General features: G+C 36.7%; 1 protein-coding gene across 6 annotated transcripts in view; it reads left to right on the top strand.

Moving 5' to 3' along the window:
• Nucleotides 1-13,931: 13,931 nt before the first annotated feature.
• LOC149080995 (hepatocyte nuclear factor 6-like) overlaps nucleotides 13,932-21,658 on the top strand; it is a 279,509-nt gene continuing 271,782 nt past the window's right edge. For all 6 annotated transcript variants that reach the window (XM_089237718.1, XM_089237717.1, XM_089237716.1 and 3 more), the window contains exon 1: nucleotides 13,932-15,204. In XM_089237718.1, the coding sequence (XP_089093844.1) occupies nucleotides 14,121-15,204 (1,084 nt within the window). In that variant the 5' untranslated portion in view covers nucleotides 13,932-14,120. The remainder of the gene's footprint in view (nucleotides 15,205-21,658) is intronic.

The raw sequence follows: 21,658 nt of genomic DNA, 5'->3' as shown, positions 1-21,658 counted from the left end.
AAATACTGACAAAACACGTTGATAAAAGAAATAATCTTGAAGAATTATCGAAAAAAAAAAGGTCTGGAGAAGAATTATTTTGAATGAAATGATCTTCAACGAATAATTGTGAGAAATAATCTTGAACGCATTATTGAAAGAAATAATCTTGAACGCATTATTGAAAGAAATAATCTTTGAAGAATTATTGAAAGAAATAATCTTTGAAGAATTATTGAAAGAAATAATCTTTGAAGAATTATTGAAAGAAATAATCTTGAAGGAACTATTGCAATAAATAATGTTGAAGAATTAGTGAAAGAAATAATCTGTCGAGGAATTAGTGAAAGAAATAATCTGTCGAGGAATTAGTGAAAGAAATAATCTTGAAGAATTTTATTGAAAGAAATTATCTTGGAGAAATTATTGAAAGAAATAATGCTGAAGAATTATTGAAAAAAAAAAGGTCTGGAGAAGAATTATTTTGAATGAAATGATCTTCAACGAATAATTGTGAGAAATAATCTTGAACGCATTATTGAAAGAAATAATCTTGAACGCATTATTGAAAGAAATAATCTTTGAAGAATTATTGAAAGAAATAATCTTTGAAGAATTATTGAAAGAAATAATCTTTGAAGAATTATTGAAAGAAATAATCTTGAAGGAACTTTTGCAATAAATAATGTTGAAGAATTAGTGAAAGAAATAATCTGTCGAGGAATTAGTGAAAGAAATAATCTGTCGAGGAATTAGTGAAAGAAATAATCTTGAAGAATTTTATTGAAAGAAATTATCTTGGAGAAATTATTGAAAGAAATAATGCTGAAGAATTATTGAAAAAAATAATCTGGAGAAGAATTATTGAATGAAATGATCTTGAAGGCAATATTGAAAGAAATAATCTTGAAGGAATTATTGCAATAATTAATGTTGAAGAATTACTAAAAGAAATAATCGTTCGAAGAATTAGTGAAAGAAATTATGTTGAAGAATTACTGAAAGAAATTATGTTGAAGAATTACTGAAAGAAATTATGTTGAAGAATTACTGAAAGAAATTATGTTGAAGAATTACTGAAAGAAATTATGTTGAAGAATTACTGAAAGAAATTATGTTGAAGAATTACTGAAAGAAATTATGTTGAAGAATTATTGAAATGAATAATATTGAAGGAATTAAGTAACCCACGACTCATTCCCAGATTATTTGAGTGACCCGCAGCACATTACAGTTTCTCTAAATGACCCGCAGCACATTACAGATTCTCTAAGTGACCCGCAGCACATTACAGATTCTCTAAGTGACCCGCAGCACATTACAGATTCTCTAAGTGACCCGCAGCACATTACAGATTCTCTAAGTTCTGCGGCATGTTTCCGGACCAATGAAGTGGCCCACACTCTCAAAAAGTTTGAGTGTCCTTGTTTTATGGGGTCAACGGATGAAAATAAAGTGGGGGGAAGGAAGAAGACCCTTAACCCCCAGGACAGGTGGTTTCTTCATCTTCATTTTTCAATTTTTTTCGCGGCTTTCTGTGGGCCCCTGAACCACTTGTCCTGGTGGTTCAGGGGCCCACAGAAAGCCGCGAAAAATATTGAAAAATGAAGATTATAGAAGATTAAATGAGGAATATAAATGAACATTTTAAGCGAAATGTGGATAGGAAAAGTGTGACTGAGCTGTCCCCGTAGTACCAGGGCCACCTTTACTCACGCGGCCCCATCCGACGATTGCCTGTGGCCTTATACGCATAAGAGGCTAGCACGATGAGATATGGTGCTATGACTTTTCTGTGATTTGTAAATGATTTGTTTAGTCGTACTATGATTTGTAAATATGTAAATACAGTTAAACCTCGCTACAACGACACTCGATATAATGATAAATCCATTTACAATGACATATTTTCAATTCTTTCTCGGAATTGCCTATAGTCTAATGTAAATCGATACAACGATATCCTTTACTACGATAAATCTCTCTATAACGATACTTTTGGACGGTATTTCGAGACCGCTACAACGACAATATTTATATTTCACTCAAAACCACTTTCGATGTATTTTTAGATTCCTCACCAGTTTTTTTTCTGTCGAGGGTGTTTAATAACATAAATATTTTGCAATACATGTCATCTGAAAGCGTTAATGAAGTTGCCGTGAAGCTACCTTCTGTGTAGTGCACAAAAGTACTGTCCGGTAAGCAGATGCTCGTCTTCCACTATGAAGGTTACCATCAAGGTCCATGGGTTCGAATCCGAACATAGAACATCAGAAGCAAGTTCTTTGCCTAGGGCGACCACCGATGGATGGAGCTTTCATTTCCCACCCAACTCCACTGGTTGAAAATTGCGGTACGGCGATATATGACCGGAGTTGGTGTGCGGTAAAGTAGTATGTGATTGTAAGAGAGATCAAGTGTAGTCACTTACATGGTCACTCATACGATCCCTAACTTTTTCACTCATGCAGATAAGCACTTGATGACTCATACAGCTACGAACTTGGATACTCATACGGCCACTTACTTGGTTACTCATACGGCCACTTACTTGGTTACTCATACGGCCACTTACTTGGTTACTCATACGGCCACTTACTTGGTTACTCATACGGCCACTTACTTGGTTACTCATACGGCCACTTACTTGGTTACTCATACGGCCACTTACTTGATCATTCATATGATCACTAATAGAGTCACTTATACGGTCAGGCACTTGGTCACTCATACAGCCACTCATACGGTCACTAACTTGGTTGCACATACGGTCGCTTACTTTTTCACTCATACAGTTACGCACTTGATCACTCATACAGCCACTCACTTGGTTACTCATACGGCCATTCACTTGGTTACTCATACTACCACTCACTTGGTTATTTATACGGCCACTCACTTGGTTACTTATACGGCCACTCACTTGGTCATCCATATGATTACTAACTTGATCATTAATAGAGTCACTTATACGGTAAGGCACTTGGTCACTCATGCAGTCACTCGACCACTTACACAGTTAGTCACTAACTTCGTTACTCACTCGGTCACCCACAGTCAAGGCAGGCGAAACGTACCGGGTATGAAACGTACCAGGGGCGAAATGTCGGGGGACGAAATTTCCGCATCCTGATAGTGCTACCTCTCGATATAACGATACAACGATATTTGTTCTTGGTCAGCAGAGTACCGTTATGTCGAGGTTTCGCTGTATGTAAGCTGCCACTGATAAGTTCTGGGACCCAGAGCGTGAATTTTCGCATGATGCCCATGATGTTGCCACGGCCCTACCTAGAACTGTTATAAACAAAGAGGGAAACACTCCATACTCTAGCCCACACATAATTTTTGAAAAGTTTTGTTTTCTAGATAACTCAGAGATAGATTTACTCAGAAAAACCAATTTAATAAGTAGAAAGGGGATGAACTTACAGATTATGGGGGAGGGTAACGAGAAGGAAATACAGTCGATTCCCGTTTTAACGAATACCGTAATGGTCACGGCCGGTCTCAGACAAAGTAGCGCCTTGAGCAAGATAAAAATTTGGCGCACTCCTTCTTGTTAGCTTATTGTGATTCCCAAATGGTGTGTGGCTCCCTAGGGTGCCCGGCATCAATCATAAAAATACTTCCCTATCCATCAAATATCCTATAGCCCCAAATCGTCTCAGCATACTCGTAAAGCAAGGGTTCTTAACCTTTTTCGGCCACGACCCAAAATAAACTTTATAGACCGACATGATCAACTTTGCGACCTATTGGTCTATTTTCAATTTGAAAAAAGTTTATTAAATATTTCAGATAAATAAAATGTACAGTATTCGAAATTAGTGGAACCAGTCCATGGCTTCATTCTTAACCAGTGGGGCAACAGGGCCTGAGCCCAAGGATCGCTAAATTAATGAAGTTTTTCATCAGTTCTGAAAATATTTCACTCGTGAATTTACCATAGGCCTATATTTTTCTTAATAGTTAATTAAAAATGTTTATTTGAAAATTATTTCTAGTTATGTGTAGTTATCCCGACTTGTTTCGACGGCGTCCTGCGCAATTGCACAGGTAGCACTGCCCTAAGACCACCCTGGTTTTATGGTTTTAGGAAAAATATCGTTTAACAAAAACTTTTCTAATAATCAAATAAGATTACATAGGAACAATGCATTGCGGATTCCTATATTATAAAATGAAAAATCCGTTATAAATGAATTCGAAAACAAGTTTCTCTGAAAATCAACAAGATACAGGGCGATCATGATTAGAGTTGTAATTTCAAAACGCTGTAAAATAAGAGCCACTGGTCAGAATATGACTTGGAAATTTTCCTGAATACCCCTGAAGTAATAGAATTTTGTTTGGCTGAGGGGGGGGGGATTTTAATTCATGTATTTGGCACTGTACTTGTGAAATACGGTAAAGCAAAATGGAAACAATAGTCGGATGGGCAGAAAAAAAAAGTTTAATTAACATTGCATTGAAAAAATAACATAATCAGTAAAACAGTATCTGAAGCTTTAGATAGTTTTGGAACTCACGGTATTTATCAGCTCAAGAGGACCTTCCAGATAAGTTTGTTCGAGCAACTGTAGGAATTTATTGTGTTTCCTCGGTTTCCACAATGCTCGTACTAAGAAAATAATCACGGAATATTTGCCTCAAAAAATGTTAAGTAAAACTTATGAAAGAAAATCCAGTGATTTGAGTTATTTTTAGAGTTAACTTTATTTTCTTTTATATGTGGAACGGGGATAAGTAATTTTTTCCTTGGAATCGAATTTCGCTACAGCGAAAGTTGAAATCGGAAATTCATTTGCAACGAAATTTCGTTATAACGAAGTGATTTCTTCAGTCCCTTCAAGTCCGAATGGGCCGCTGATTTCAACTGCAATACTGCTCAAATTACACAGTCATGCATGAAAAAATACTTCTACTAAAATAATTATAAAATTTTTTAAAAATTTAAGATTAAACTCAAATTTCACACAAATTTTATCAAAAAACCGAAAAAAATTCGTTGTAAGCAGTCGGGTAAAAAATATAAAACAAAATTTCTCTCCAATTAAATAAACTATTAAATAATAAATAGAGGAAAAAAGGGATAGTTTTCCACGCTACATAATTTAGCGCCATCTACCGGTCGCTGAACGTATTGATCACAATTGCAGAGACGAAATCCCGCGGAATCGGAGTAAAAGGGAATCATCATCAGTCCATTACCTCTTTTCAAGAAAAATATCTGGGGAGCGGTGAATCTTTCGCAAAAGAGAGAATCATCACTAAAACCCCGAAAATTTTCTTATTAACTTCGCCATCATCAACGGCAGGTGTGTGTTTTAGAAAACCTCTTACTCCTCCGTTCTCTCATCCCGCAAGGACCGGATTAATTGTCTCTGTCTAATATTTTCACTTAAAATAGGTCCAACCACACGTACTAGTTTTAGTCCTCTTACACAACACCATCTATTTTACATTGGGGAGGAGGGAGAGTAGAGGACATAGAGAGAGAGAGATGCTTAATTATATTCGGTTGTAATAGCCAGATAAAAGCATCGACGGTGTGTGTGGGGGTAAAGTAAAGTGTGTGTCCTAAAGATTCTATTCGTAGTATACGTACCGGGTTTTTGTCAGTTGCCGGGTGTATCGCTAAAAGTACAGAGAGGTACGTGCAATTAACAAAAAGCACGGACCACTGAGTTTTCGAACCGCTGTGCTTCTGAAATGGGAAAAGCTTCGGCGTGGTATTGGCAGCGGGGCTTTGACAAACGGTCCTTTACACGGCGACATAATTAGAGCGCGTATGCACGTCCAAAGGGGGCCCCTCGTCCCATACCCACCGGAAATTTTTGTTCTTATGGGTTCGAATCCCTCATTTCTAGGTTCCTCTTAATTATTTTTCCGGAGAGAGTTTTCGGTTGTAGCTCCCGTCCCCGGACTATATTTAGACGGGATTCTTTCTCATATCTTATCTACATATGTATCCTATTAAGTCCGTTAATTGCTGGTGCCTAGGATAAGAAAAGCTCCCCTAGGAATTGATAACCTTCTTCGAATTAGGAAATTTTTATAATATTAGCTTTTTTTCCCTATCCCATTATCATCATATATCGTATTGTATGTCGTCCGTCGTCTTTTAATTTCTAAAAATAAGAAATAAGAATAAAGGTTTTTTTTCTCAAATAAATGATGTTTCGGTTATGAATTCTTAATTGAAAATGAACACGGGAAAAAATAATTTATTAAAAGATTTAAAAAATTGGAGTTTTGTCAAAATTCAATTTAAAATAAGAGTTTTTTCCCCGATATTTTCACTTAAATTATTGCTATATTTAAATACTAACTTGTAATTATCTGAAAAGGTATTTGTCGTATATGGCTATAATTGTTATCATTTCTAAAATATTTTTAAGGCATCTTAAAAATGTGAATAATTTTCAAATTAGAGGATAAAAGTATTTCGTAATTTATATATAAAAATATTCATAAATATATGATTAAAAATATAAAATTGTAATAAATACAGTCTATAATTACTGAACAAAATAATTTCAGAATTGATAAAACATAGTTTTACAACTGCAGTAATTGAAAAGATAGAACTAATTTGACAGATAATTTCAGAATTAATGAAAAAAAAATTTTCAGTCAGTTTTTTTTACAGAATAGTTAAAAGGAATGATTTTGTAATTAATGAAAATTCATATTTGAAAAAGAAATAAGTTAAGAATTATTTAATGAAAACTCATATTCGATGGATATATGAATTCTTTTCGGTTATATAGCTCCCATCCCGGACTATATTTAGACTGGATTCTTTCTCATATCTTATCTACATATGCATCCTATTAAGTCCGTTAATTGCCGGTGATAGAGGGTATCCTAGGGTAAGAAATATTTTCCCTTCATACCGAATCGATAACATTCTTCGAATCAGAAATTTTTTGTAATATTAGCTTTTTTCCCTATTCCATTGTCATCATATATTGTATTGTATGTCGTGCTTTTTCCGGTATGAATTTTTAATTGAAAATGAAATGTTAGGTTGTTTATTAAAAGACTAAAAAATTATAATATTTGGAAAATTCAATTTAAATATTTTTCTTATATTTTTACTTAAACAATTGTTACTTTCAAATATTTATATAGTTGCAATTACCTGAAAGAAAGTTTTACAAATTACGTTTTGAGTCTTCTGAAAGGTTATACTTCAAAATGGCTATAAATATTCGTATTTGGTAATTTTTTTATAAATATTTTAAAAGTGTACATAATTTCAGAATTATGGAAAGGAATAATTTCAGAAATAATACATAAAAGTAATTCACTATTGATAGAAATTAATAAATATGTAATTAAAAATATGAAATTGAAATAAATAGCCTACGTCTAGAATTACTGAAAAAAAGAATTTTAAGAATTGATAAAAAAGATAAGTTTAGAATAAATTGAACCAATTATTAAAAAATTAATTTAACAAATAATTTCAGAATTAAATGAAAAACTATTTCAGAATTATTAAAAAAAGTTATTCTGTTTTGGTTTAGAATAGGTAAAACAAATTAAAACAGATATTTCCAGCGATGATAAAACAAATAAATAGTCGGTTTTTCTCCTAAAAAGTCGGAATAAGTTCAGAAAGAAATGTCAGAATTATTCAATGAAAATTCATTTTTAATGAAAGAAATGTCAGAATTATTCAATGAAAATTCATTTTTAATGAAAGAAATGTCAGAATTATTCAATGAAAATTCATTTTTAATGAAAGAAATGTCAGAATTATTCAATGAGAATTCATTTTTAATGAAAGAAATGAATTCCAAATTATTCAATGAAAATCCATTTTTAATGAAAGAAATGATTTCACAATTATTCAATGAAAATTCATATTAAATTTATAAAAGAAATAATTTCAGAAGAGAAATTAATAATAATGAAAAAAGTAATTTCAGAATTCGTAAGAGAAGTGGTTTCAGAACTAATGAAAGGAGTTATTTCAGAATTAATGAGGGGAAATAATTTCAGAATTTATAAGAGAAATAATTTCAGAGGTATGCAAGAAATAATTTTTCAGAATTTATGAAAGAAATAGTTTAAAAATTGATAAAAAATAATTAAACACGTATTTTTTTCGAATTGGTGAGAGAAATGAATGTGGAATTGATCAAAACCACGGTTGTTATAACCAAGTTCGACTGTATATCATAATTGATAAAACGATAGGTTGTTTTAAAAGTTCGTCAGAGCCGGGCAAATGCCCGAAATGGGCAAAAAACTGTCGGGCAACAATGGTTTCTGCGCCTCAACAATCACTTTCGGAATGTTTATTTTAGTTACCGTGGTTCCCCGTAGCAATGCGTTTCACAGACGGGTATGTGACTTTATAATGGTTTGTCACTTCTTCAATACTGCCAGTATATATGTATATAATATTTTACGCCTGGTTTTAATGGCTTGCCACCCCCCCCCCCCCCCCCAGTAAATCCTCCCAGTAATGAGGCTTTTTGAATAGACGTCATAATCATCATCAGCATCACTTTGACGGTTAGGCAAAGGATGATCACTCTCACAGAAATCAGTGTTGAAATTGCCGATTTTACTGTATAAATGCGGAAATTTAGTGGGGTTTTCCATCACATCAATAATTTTAAAAATTGAATTGAATTCTCAATTTTTGAAACATTGAGTTCGCTTAGATATACGAAGCATAGAAAATTAAATATGAAGTAATTAGCCGGTCCTACTTTTGAGTTGGATATTCATGCAATAACATTGATTTAAACTTTTTATTTATATCTTCTCAAGCATGAAAATGAAAATGTGTCTGTATTGTCTTTTGATATTCAACTGCATCAATTCATATAGTTTAGGATGCTTTTTTAAAATTATGGGACGAAGAAATTCCACTGTCTTAATTAAGCATTTTTGAAGCAGAAATAGGCAGATGGATAACTTGAAGTTCGGGGGGGGGGGAATCGAAATACGTAGCGTCCTTAAAAAAAGTAAGAAAAATACAGGGTGTTTCGTAAATAATCATCCGATCTGAAATGCGTGCATTACGAAAAATATTGAACGTAGACACTTAAGATGAATTTTATATTACTTTATATTACATGGCTAACCATAAATTTTTTTTCCAAACCATATTAAAGGTGCTCAATATTTCCATCTAGGGATGCACGCACATGTCTGTACGGTTGTCAAATTCGTCCCGAACATTCATCCATTGCTGCTGTTATGCGTATCTTCAGTTCAGCTAATGTAGCTGGAAGGCGAGACACGTAAATGTAGTCTTTTATAAGCCCACACAAGAAGAAATCGCACATTGTGAGGTCCGGCGATGTTTGAAGCCAGTGATGTTCAACTGAATCACCGGGTCCCGTACCGCCGATCCATCGTTTAGGAATGCGACTCTTCAAAAATTCTCCGACGTCCAAGCTCCAGTGCAGTTGTGCCCCGTCCTGCTGGAAAATGAAGTCATCCGAATCAGTTTCTAACTGTGGGAATAGCCAATCTTGACAAACACTGAAGTGACGGTCGAAGGAAGAGCGTTAGCTCTACCTGTCGGCAACTGCGTGAAACTCGAGATTTCCTTCTTTCTACCAATACATTATTCGATCAAAACGGATTAAAAGCTGAATAGTTATGATTTTTTTAAATCGGATGATTCTTTTTGAAACACCCTGTATATTCATTTCTACCTTTCTTTAAATCTAGATATTTTTTTTTTCATGAGTAGCGCATGAAGGCGCCATGTTGGTTAACTTAGACACGGTTTGTATGTCCCTCAAAGAAAGAGGGAGATATCACGTGATCCACAAAAGTCTCATTGAAGAAAACCCAGGCAGCGCCGGGTATTATAGCTAGTAAGTAACTGAAATTTAAAATAATCCAGTTTACGAAACGTAATGTACTGAAGAGATGCCTGCGAGAAAAAAAGTAGCAGGGCCGTGACGTCACACAGCGGGTCCGAGCCCACGCCCACTGATCCAAGGCGGCAAGCGTAGAGGCAAGCATCAGAGACGATACAGCCCTGATTCAGGGTACATTTGCTTGATATAGTCACTTTAAAAATTTTCTCCTCTGGATATTTAAATGCTTCCTATAATTAAAGGGTTATTGTGAAAATCCGTTGGATTTTTTAAATACTGAATTTTTAAAGAAGAAGCCTATTCCACATCCGGGACCATGACTAAGTCATGTAGAGCGCCAGGTCAATGTTAGACATTATTCTTGATCTGCATCTCAATCATCTTTGGGATCACTAATGGCGTGATCACTATTGCTGAACATTATAGTTATTTCTAATCGTGAACTTAAACCTGATACACTCTTCACTGTTCATTCAGCCAACAAGCAGGATCGGTCAATTGTCAATTACGCATTCAATTTCTTTTATAATAAATTTGAAAGTTATCATTGGTCAGGATTTCTATCTGCGGTCTTTATCTTACCAACCGTCCATCTGGTAGAGGTATAGTTTCAAGTTAAAAAATGCTCAAAAGGCGTTCAAAAATTACACTGTACCAGTTTTGAGACTGAAAATACAGTGTGTATCAAAATTAAAAAAAAAATCTAAATTTTTATACTGTCGCCTTGTCCTCAAACTTTCAACTAGAAAGTTGTTGCCCTGTCTCCCCGAGACCAGCAAAAAATGCCCGGTTTCCAAGTGCAGTATTCGCTGAGATATTTGAATTAAAAAAATCGGAGAAAAGTTGGGAAGGAACATCATAAATATGGGAAAGGAGCGTTGTCCGTTAGCTTTTGCTATTCTTTCAGAACTTTTCTTTAGTTTTGGAATTCAAATATCTTACCGAATATTGCACTTAGAAACATGGATTTGCTTTGTAGGCCTCTCAGAAGAGACCTGGCAACAACTTTCTAATTGGAAGTTAGAGGACAAGAGGAGGTATGAAAATTTAGATTTTTTTTTTTGTGGCACACTGTATTTTCAATCCCAAAACTGATACAGGCTAATTTTTGAACGCCTTCTGAACATTTTTTAAACAGGAACTCTTCCTTCTTTCTCTCTTTATCTGTCTTTTTCCATGATTCACTTCACCAGCAATTTCCACTTCTATTTCTCATCATCATTTTTTGCCAAATGATATCCAAATGAAATATAACAAAAATATGTACATTATTGTATTCTGAAATCTCTTAAAATGAAAACAATGAAGTTAAAGACTAATTGTCATTTACTACCCAATGGACTCTTTGCACCAACACAAAGTGAATACCAGGGACCATTCAGAATTCTGAAATCACTTCTTAAACTCAATGTGAATTTTATCAATTCAGAATACAATTTCTTTCATTAAGTATGAATATCAATAATTCTGAAATTATTTCTTTCATTAAGTATGAATATCAATAATTCAGAATTTATTTCATTCGGTGTATATTCATTTTCATTCACCTATTTTCGAAAAAACATTGATTATTTTTTTTAATTATGTTTCAAGAATTATGAAATTATTTCTTTCATTGGTTTTGAACCTATTTCTTTCATTGAATACGAATTTTTGCTAATTCCAAAATAATTTCTCTAACCAATCCTGAAAATGTATTATTTGTTTTTATTAATTATGAAATCATTTCTTCCCATGCGACGGTAACGATTTTTGATCCCTGCATTTTTGAGAGAAATGCAATGTGGGGAGTTATTTTAACAATAACATTTGAGGAAATATTTACCTCGACTTACATCGTGTGTCTTAGAACAAATCACTGGTGTAAGTCGACGTATGACGGTTTTGGAAAAAAAAAGTATGTTTTCATCCAATAAATGTCAATGGTTCGTAGAAATTGATAAAAAATTTAAAATTGATAAAAAAATTAAAATCGATAAAAAATTTAAAATTGATGAAAATTTCAAAGTTGATTGAAAACTAACTGTTTGACATAAAGCTGTACTGTTCGGATGTCCCACCGAAATATTTATAATGGCGTAAAGGTTTTTCTTTTGATGAATCAAGAAAAGCAATGTGAAATTTTATTCAAAGATAAGGGAGAGGTGCTGTGTGATATAAAAAACTTTACGTGACACTTTAAAAGCGGCATAAATAGTGTAGATGGTGTAACAGATTAATATTTGCAAACCCTTGTTTTTCAGGATCAAGAAAGGAGTTGTTTTGCAGTTGTTGATTCTTGCAGTTAGTTTCAGCTTTATTAATTTTCTAAATATGCCATGGACTTATCGACCAACATGAATTTTCCAAACACAGTAGGACCCTAATTATTCTAGCTAATGTGGATCGGACCTATCTGGGATAATACGAATAATAATATTTTGAGGAACAAATAGAGCAGAAAATACAGAGAAATTTTTTCAAAATCTTTTCAATGCAATAAAAATATGAAATTGATGTATTGCAAATAACCTCACACATCTTCCGGCATACCTGACTGGTATGCCTGTACAGGAATACCCATCAGGTATATCTGGATATTGGAACGAGTGTCACAGCATTTAGTGTATTTACAGCTTAGAACATTTGGAAGACTACTTTACATACATTATTGTTAAAAATTGTTCCTGTCTTGCACAAAATCTTTCAATTGGCCTACTCATATTCTTATCGCTCAGGCCAAGCCGGTGTTTTTCAACAGGTCCCCGAGGGTTCATGAGTACTTTGCAAGGGGTCCGCAGGATCATTTTTATTTATTACCGTTGCATGAATGATGCCTTTTGTGTTCCGAGCAATTGTAATTTATTCAATTTTTTTTATGATATATAGATTATAAAAACAATAAATCTGGGATATTGTCAGAGGGTGGCGTCGAAATTGCCCTCCTGACGTTATAGGGAGTCCGCGGAGCATTGACCTTCACTACTTCACTACAGTGCGTCACACTGGACTAAGCCAACCTATACGGTCCACTAGTGTATAAGTAGTTTCCACCGCCTTCTTGGTTCATTCCATCGCATCCACTATAAACGAGTGATATCGCCCATTTTAGGAGATAGCTATTTAGGAACTTCAGCTTCCGGTCTAAGTCTTAGGAACCCGTGAAGTTCTAAGATATGACGTTCTTTGAATCAAATTGGTGCAATGAAAAGCATTTTACTGCATTCGATTATAGAAATAAATTTCTAAAAAGAGTCCACGATAGAGCCCGAAATTCGGTTGATCGGGGCCTCCGATGATCGGTCTACTACAGTACAGTATATATTTTCTTAGTTTAGTATATTTTGATTGCAACAAGAATCCAGGAGAAAAACGCACGTGGTACCCCAACGAACCGAAACCCAAGCTGCGCCCGTCTCCTAGCAACGCGGGGTGCTAATCTCTCTGACGGGAGCGAGACAGTTGCGCGCGCAGGCACGGCGGGCCCAACGAGACAAGCGCGCGTAAACTGAAATCCAGCGGAAAAGCGTGTGGCCGAACGCAGCCATGCGCAGAAGAGAGCGCACCTGCTCCGCGCGCGCGCGCAATGTCCGAAGCCACGCCAACCGGGGGGTTCCCGCCTACTAATTCGGAACGTTTCTCCACTCAATCCCCCCCTGCCGTAAGTGCGAACTGCGAACAACATTCTTCGCGTCGTTCAGGCGGAGCGTTGCGCGGTAAAGGAAAATAATAATAATAATAAAAAAATGGGTGGTTTATAACAGACAGAGAGAGACGGCGCTTTTCGAACCACGCCCAATGAACACGCGATTGCTTTGGCGTTTCAGAAGTCCAAATGGGCGGCCCGTAAACCCTCCGAGGTCCGGAGTAGTGTTCCTCTTCCACGTGAAATTCTTTCTTTTCCATACGTATGATATATTTTTTGGTTCTTTTTTTTTTTCGCATTCTACCGCTCACTCTTTCTAACATTGACTGTAATTGAAGTGCACGGAATAGCTGATTGGCGTGGGAGTGAAATTCGACGGACGAATCAGGATTCGAGATATCGCCTCGCAGGGTGGAGTAGTCTTTGAGAGTTCGCAAAGGCCAGTTGAGAATCAACCGTTAACGGGAGAAGGACAGCCAGCAGTAACAGCAGCAGCGTATGCGAAAGCCACCCTTTTCGGTTTTTTGTTGAAACTTTTGTCAAGACTGTGTCGCGTCCAGAACTGAATCGGTCGTCCGTCACCAGCTAAGTGTCATCATCATCGGTTGTGATCGTCTTTCCACTCGGTGGGAAGTGTCATCATTTACGGCATGTTGGACGCCTCAGACTTTAGAGCTCTCGCTGAGCCGACCTATCAGACGCTAAACGGGCGAATGTCCCCGCCGGGATTTGCGACCGCGGTCCCCGTCAACAACAACTACGCCACGTTGACACCGCTGCAACCGCTGCCGCCGATATCGACGATGTCGGACAAGTTCTCGCATTACGGTCACCCGGCTAGTAACGTGAGTGGAAGCTTCACCCTGATGCAGAATAACCTGGGCATGGGACACATGAACAGTTACCATCACCAGTACGACAAACTCGGCATGAACATGAATCCCGCACTGGCCGGCACGCACCACATGATGACGGCGAACGGATTGGGTGGCCAGCAGGGTGGAATACCCTCTCCACCGTACAGCCAGAACGGCCTGCATTCCCCCGAGAAGAACATGTCACCCAACGCCTATGAATCCTACGCTCACCGTGACCTGACTCGGGGCCTGGTTTCACCTCAGAGCCCCAGCGTCAGCCTACACTCGCCCAGTTCCATGATGCCGACGCTGAACGGCCTCGCGGGACACATGACCCAGAACGGACACCATCTTCAATCAAGCATGGGACAGTCCAGGACTCTCGACGTGAAACCCACGACCCTCACTGCCCCGACGCCCGTACCGCCGTCGGTCAGCCTGTCCGGCGCAGCCCCGGCGCCGACCCCGACACCCGCTGGGATCCCACTGACCCAGCCGAACGGTCCCATACAGGCGTCCGTTCCGAACTCGATGAACCACGTGTCGATGGTTTCCAGCAACAACGGCGTGGGTCTCGGGCATCACGGGAAGCTGTCCATGCACGGTGGCCAGAAGGTCAGCTCGGCCGCCGAGGAGGTCGAAGAGATCAACACGAAAGAACTAGCTCAAAGGATCAGCGCCGAGCTGAAGCGTTACAGCATCCCACAGGCAATATTCGCCCAGAGAGTCCTCTGCCGTTCGCAAGGCACGCTTTCGGACCTCTTGAGGAACCCAAAACCCTGGAGCAAACTCAAGTCTGGACGGGAGACCTTCAGGCGGATGTACAAGTGGCTGGAGGAGCCAGAGTTCCAGAGAATGTCAGCCCTACGACTAGCAGGTAAGTGAACACGTTCCAAATATATTCTGTCCTCCATATTCTGTAACTGACCACTTGATGCACACCAGTTTCATGGTCTCAATGCCAGACACATTTTTTGCCAAGTCAGATCTATGATCAATTGATAAACATCTAATGCCAACATTTCTGACTATTCAGGAACGTCTATGACCATTCGGAAACATCTATGACAAATTGAAAAACATTTATGACTAGTTGAAAAACATTTATGACTAATTGAAAACATTTATGACTAATTGAAAAACATTTATGACTAATTGAAAAACATTTAAGACTAATTGAAAAACATTTAAGACTAATTGAAAAACATCTAATTCAGAAACATCTATGAGAAATTGAGAAACATGAATGAGAAATTGAGAAACATGAATGAGAAATTGAGAAACATGAATGAGAAATTGAGAAACATGAATGAGAAATTGAGAAACATCTATCACAAATTGAAAAAAAATATATGACAAATTGGAAAAAAAATATATGACAAATTGGAAAAAAAATCAATGACTAAGTTAATAAAAACATCTATGACCATTCAAAAAATAACCATGACTATTGAGAAATATCAGTGACCAATTGAAAAACATGAAACGTTCCCAAACATTTTGTACAGAGTTCCGGGATTAAACATTTAGAATACGGAGCAGGAAGAGGAACCTATATAGGCAGCTTCTAACTAGCTTGACCGGACTCAATTAAGAGAAATTTGGTTGATCCAAACCTATTGATATTCGAAGAATCATGTATTAAACAACAAGTTCAATAATTATCCTTTTGGCAAAAATCATTATGGAAGATTTGCTATTCATCGATATTGAAATTATCGATTTAAAATATAATTCTAATCAAAATTCAACAAATTATTTCATCGATGATCTTTATTTGATTGGAAGAATGGGGGGGGGGATAAAATGTTTTATTGAAATAAATAATATTTAGTCATTTTTTTTATATTTATTTATTTTTAAACATTAAGGAATCAAAAGTAATAAACCGATAGTAGAGATATTTTAACATTAGCATCGTGTAATCCATTTTTATATTTAAATTTTATTCATCTGCGAGACTGTTCGAAGACATATGTGAGATCATTCATAGACGTCTATGACCAATTGAAAAACATCTATGACCAATTGAAAAACATCTATGACCAATTGAAAAACATCTATGACCAATTGAAAAACATCTATGACCAATTGAAAAACATCTATGACTAATGAGGGATGTTTCATAGGAGCAACTATGACCAATTAAAAAACATTAAGAGAAATTGAAAACATCACGAGATGTGTGTGTGTGTCGTAGATGTTTCTCAATTGGTCATAGATTCAACCAATCGAAAAAGATCTATGACTAATTAAATGAAATCTATAAGAATTCAGGAACAATTACGAAACTTATATGCTACAAGATCAAACAGAAACATCCATGAGACTAATAGACAAAGATTCAGAAGCGTCTAAAAGACAGCCACCCTGTAATGGGATCCTCAACCGGAATATATTTTTCGCTCCACACTCAGGCCAACATTTTTCTCGAACACTTCTATCTTTGGTGTAAAAAATAAATTATTAAATTCATCCAAGAGATTTTGTCAGACTCTATGATGAGGACCAATTTACTACTATGTTATAAAACCATTCAGACATATTTATTAGAAAATATGGAACCACCCTATTCAGAAACAATGACCACTTAGAATCGTCTATGACCAATTGAAAAAGCATCTGCAACCAATTGAAACAGATCTATGACCAATCAAAAAAAGATCTGTGATCAATTTAAACAGATCTCTGGCTAATTGAAAAGATCTCTGGTCAATTGAGAACGATCTATGACCATTCAGGTAGGCCGGCCATGATATTTCATACATCCTCAAAGCTGAAAAAAAAAAAATTACGGACCCCTCACTAGTTTTGTTCATTTGATGATTTTTGTCACACCACGGTCATTTTCTGCACACGAGGGCTAATCAGATCGAAACCTACAATTTATTGCCGATTCGGAACGGCAGCCATTTTTGCACTCATCGAGAGTTTAGTGCGAGAACCTCTTTTGATGTGGGACCCCCCTGCGGTAGCAATCTTCTTGTGGTCATGTCGCCGTTTCTGTTGTACCCCTGTGTCAAGACAGTCTCTCTCTCACAAGGGCGAACCGGGTATCGAGCTCGCGGCACCTATAATCATCCTTTGGTACTTCAGGCGAGTGTCTTATCGACCTGGGCCACCGCATCCGCCTCTACTAGTAAGTTTATAGTTTATAAAAAATGATAACATTCTACTCTCAAGTCCCCCTAGAGACTTATCAGTCTCTCTCTATCAAAAGGCTTGCTCTAATACTATCCCCTTCCCTGGACAGTGCATAAGCATTTATAGCCCCGTTTACATATTTTTTCCTTCGTAAGGAATGTAATGGAGTGCAGTCATTGGTGGAAATTTCTCAACCCGCTTTTTCTATTTCCATGTAAACGCGGCTTATGAGACCGTGCAAAGATCTTTGCTCAAAATTCCAAGAAAAACTACATTAGTTCCTACTATACAATTTTTTAATCCGATCTACAGGTTGGAAGTAATAAATTATTCCAGTCTCCATGAGACAGAAGAAAATCATGTGGAAAGTTTCAAAACTTATCTCTGAAAAATAATTTTTGGAGGGAATTTATAAACACGGCTTACGGTCTCTTATCGGAACTGAGCTCCAGAATTAATTATTAATAGAACACCGCGAGTGCAAATTTGATGTAAATCACCGACAGTGTGGGGAGGGGGGGGGGGAGAAATCACTCCACGCTCACGTGAGAGTTCCCTACCACGTCTACGACACGAATAACAACAACCAAAATTGAGAAATCATCCTCTATGTGATGCATCAGTATTTAGGTCCTCTCATCCTCGCTTACCATCAATTTTGAAATCCTCCTCCTTCAATATCTTCTCGTATATACATAATACACGCTGAAAATTTAGCACAACCTCTTCTCTCCCCCCCCCCACTTAATTTCTGAAACCATGGGTTCCCGCCGTGTTTTAGGAACCCCCTCCCCCCCTCTACAATTTAAACTTTTCCTCCGTAGTGTCGGGGGTGTGTCTGCAGTCTTGTCTGCTCAATTCTGTCTCATCGAGGTCCACACTGTAGTGACAGGACAACCTCTCTCTCTCTATTCCCAGGACCAAATATGTGCACATACACGTACAAAAGTAAGGGAGAAGAGAGGGCAATCGCTCCAAACACTATACCGAACGTCTCTTTCAGCCTTTCCTTGTCAAGGAATGAGTCAGACACCGAGTACTGCTCCCGTATATCCCGGGCACAACATATCCTCTCTCTCTCTCTCTTTCCTGCCTGGCACATTGTGACTATTCAACCGAGCTTGAACCCACACACACCCCTGAATAAGGCGGCAGGTGCCGCAGTTAAGTGGGATTAAGGTTGGGGGGTCTCGTATCCCCCCTCTTTCTTGTTCTCTATCTCTATCTCTCCGTCTACCACCCCGTGAACTCGAAATCCCTCTTTGAGTGAGGAGAAACTCTTGTCCTGGAGAGTATGGGAAGTACAATGTGGGAGAGAACATGAGGAGAAGCCTGGTTGAACAGCGCCATAGTTCTCTTGTTGGGGGAGATACTGGTAGTTTTTAATTTTTTTTTGTACTGTATGAATTTGGAGCGATACATGCACGGGTGTACAGGAATCCGTCTACTTTATGCACAAAATACTACTTGGAAATTATCTTGCACCTGAAAGTTCATAAATGTTCTTTAATTGAAACTTGGAATGAATCGGCAACTTCCTCAACACCCTGTAAGCAATATTCATAATTCAAAATTCCTTATTGGTAACTTTCACGACATTCCTTTGAGAGGTCTCTTACCTTTTATCAGGTCTGTATATGTTGGTGTGATTGAGCTGAAGATAACTATACTCAATATAAATCCACATAATCTAAATTTATCGAATACAGTCAACGCCGATTATTATAATCACGGATTCGGGTATTGCTGTCACTTTCGCGAAGAACAGAACAAAACCAATACCACAACATGGGAAAAATTCTTTTATAGTTATCACACGAAGCTATTTTCGCGCATTTTGAAGCTATCAGGTTGAATCAGAACTATTTTTCTCCCTATAAGTTATCGTCGTTATCAACCTGCAAGACTATGTAGGAGATCAGAAGGTTCCTTTATTGACAGAAATTCCCGTACTCTGTTCACAATGACTTGATCGGGCCGTAATAGCAGCTATGATCCTCGTAGGTGTTCCGCTTTTTTTGCAATTTCTTTTCCATAAGTGAAAGCATGTGTAAGGTAGAAAAAGGTCCCATTCTTCGGTTCTTGGTCAGTTTCGCAACTGAAAACATTCAAAATTCCTTGGCCAGAAGACTTTCACAAGGGATCTACTGAAAGTATCGTAACTCGTGATACATATTAGACTTTTCCTTTCCAACTACTTGCAATTATTTCTGAAAAAAAAAATTAACTTACATATACTTGAGAAAAAGTTATGTTTTAGAACCGTTTGAAAAAAAATTAGGAAAACTCCACGATTTAACATTTTGAAACAAGTAATGTGGAAAAAACCAAGTTAGCTTGTTTCCATACGTTTCGTTCAATCGAACAAAACATATGGTCACCGTACTTATAACCGGGCTTTTTATTTCGGTTATCGTTATCAGAGACCCCGAGTCTCGATGTGATCGCATTAAGCAGTGTCGACTGAGTGTGATTCAGTATATTATCTACATTTTGAAATTATAATAATGGATTTTTTTTAGCAAAACCTTTTCTTTAAATGCTTATTCTAATTCTGGTAGCTAATTTCACAGTTGTATGTAGTAAACGCAATAACTACTCAAAATCAGTTCCGCACAGAATGGCATGTATTTTTGAGATCTGCTACTAATATGTCACGCAATTGAAATATCGAAACATTTTTAATTCTATTCGCATCTTCTACTTCAAAACTGAATTTGAAATCGAATTTAAAAAAAAAAATTAAATTAAAAATTTTATACGTAAAACACTTACGTAAGAGTTCATGTCAAAACACTTTTCATTTTAATTATCACATCCTTTCACTTCAGTGTGTTGAATATCATGTAAGTCAGTGTAGTACCTTTTGAGTCGTTGTGTTGAGTTATTATACACAAGTGTGAAGTTATATACCATAATTGAAATAACCATACAAAAAAGTTTGCTAAAAATCCATTATTATAATTGGAAAATGTAGATAACACACACTAAATCATATACATTAAAAATTTATAATATGTAGGTTGATATAGGGTTGACTATATATTTTAAGATTAATCGCACTGTTGTTCATCCCAATATACAAACTTCTAAAAGGTAGGACGCCCCTTTAAGTTCTCATTCATCGCAATGTGCTCCAAATTCAGAATATTTCTCAGTTTTTTTGCCATTCTGTACTGAAATCATGTCCGATGTTCAATTTTGAAGCTTCCACTGTCGTGAATGTTCCCGATGAAATATATTTTCTCTACTCCTGTAAGTTAAATTTCTTTGCTGTTAAAATCATATTGCTAAGAAGCTAACATTACAACGAAGTAAAAATTGTATTAGAGGATTCTTAATAAAACATAGTTTCAGCTATGCCGTCTTCAACGCGTGAGCGAATCGAGGTCCAGCCCGGGGTTTCGAATCAAAATTGGGACCTCCAAGTCATCCATGATATTCATTGATTTCATTTTTGTTTCATCCTTGACTGCAATCGTTCATATGTTGGATGATTGCATAACCATTTTGCGTATGCTGTCAAGAATTTAATTCTCTAGCAGCGTCTTAATGGGTAGGTTTTCTCAACACCCTATACGCAACATTCAGAATTCAAAATTCCTTGTAGACAGCATTCTCAACACCCGTTAAGGCTCCCATTCATCAAAATATGCTCGAAATTCAGAATATTTCTCTATTATTTCGCACTGAAATCACACCTGATCTTCAATTTTAAAGCTCTCACTATTGTGAAAGCTCCTGATTATATATATTCTATCTCCCCCCCCCCCCGTAGAGCAGTTTTCATTGCCGTTGCTATCATATTGCTAAAAAGCCAACATTGCAGTAGAGAATAAATCGAATTAGGGGATTCTCGAAATAAAAATCAGTTTCAGTTATAACGTCATAGCAGGTGAACCAACTGGGCTCTGCCCAGGGTTTCGAATCAACAGAGGGCATTGAAATTATTAATGATCTTCATTAGTTAAGTGTATTTCATTTTTTCTAATATTTTTAATTCCTGACATTAATATGACATTTTACAGATTTTGGTGTTTGGAATTCGATTCAACAGCGGTGTTTTGATGTATGAATATCATTTTGAGACTCTGAATGAAATGAAGGCCCCCCCCCCCCCAAATCATTGAAGATTTTCATTAGTTTTGAGTTATTTATCTTTTTCATTGGTAATTTTGGTTAAATGG

This window comes from Pholcus phalangioides, unplaced genomic scaffold (assembly GCF_987345545.1).
Source record: "Pholcus phalangioides strain wild (caught in Gottingen) unplaced genomic scaffold, Ppha-v1.0 ptg000010l_1, whole genome shotgun sequence".
Lineage (NCBI taxonomy): Eukaryota > Metazoa > Arthropoda > Arachnida > Araneae > Pholcidae > Pholcus > Pholcus phalangioides.
The sequence above is the reverse complement of the archived record's forward strand: the minus strand, read 5'-3'. Positions and strand labels throughout refer to the sequence as shown.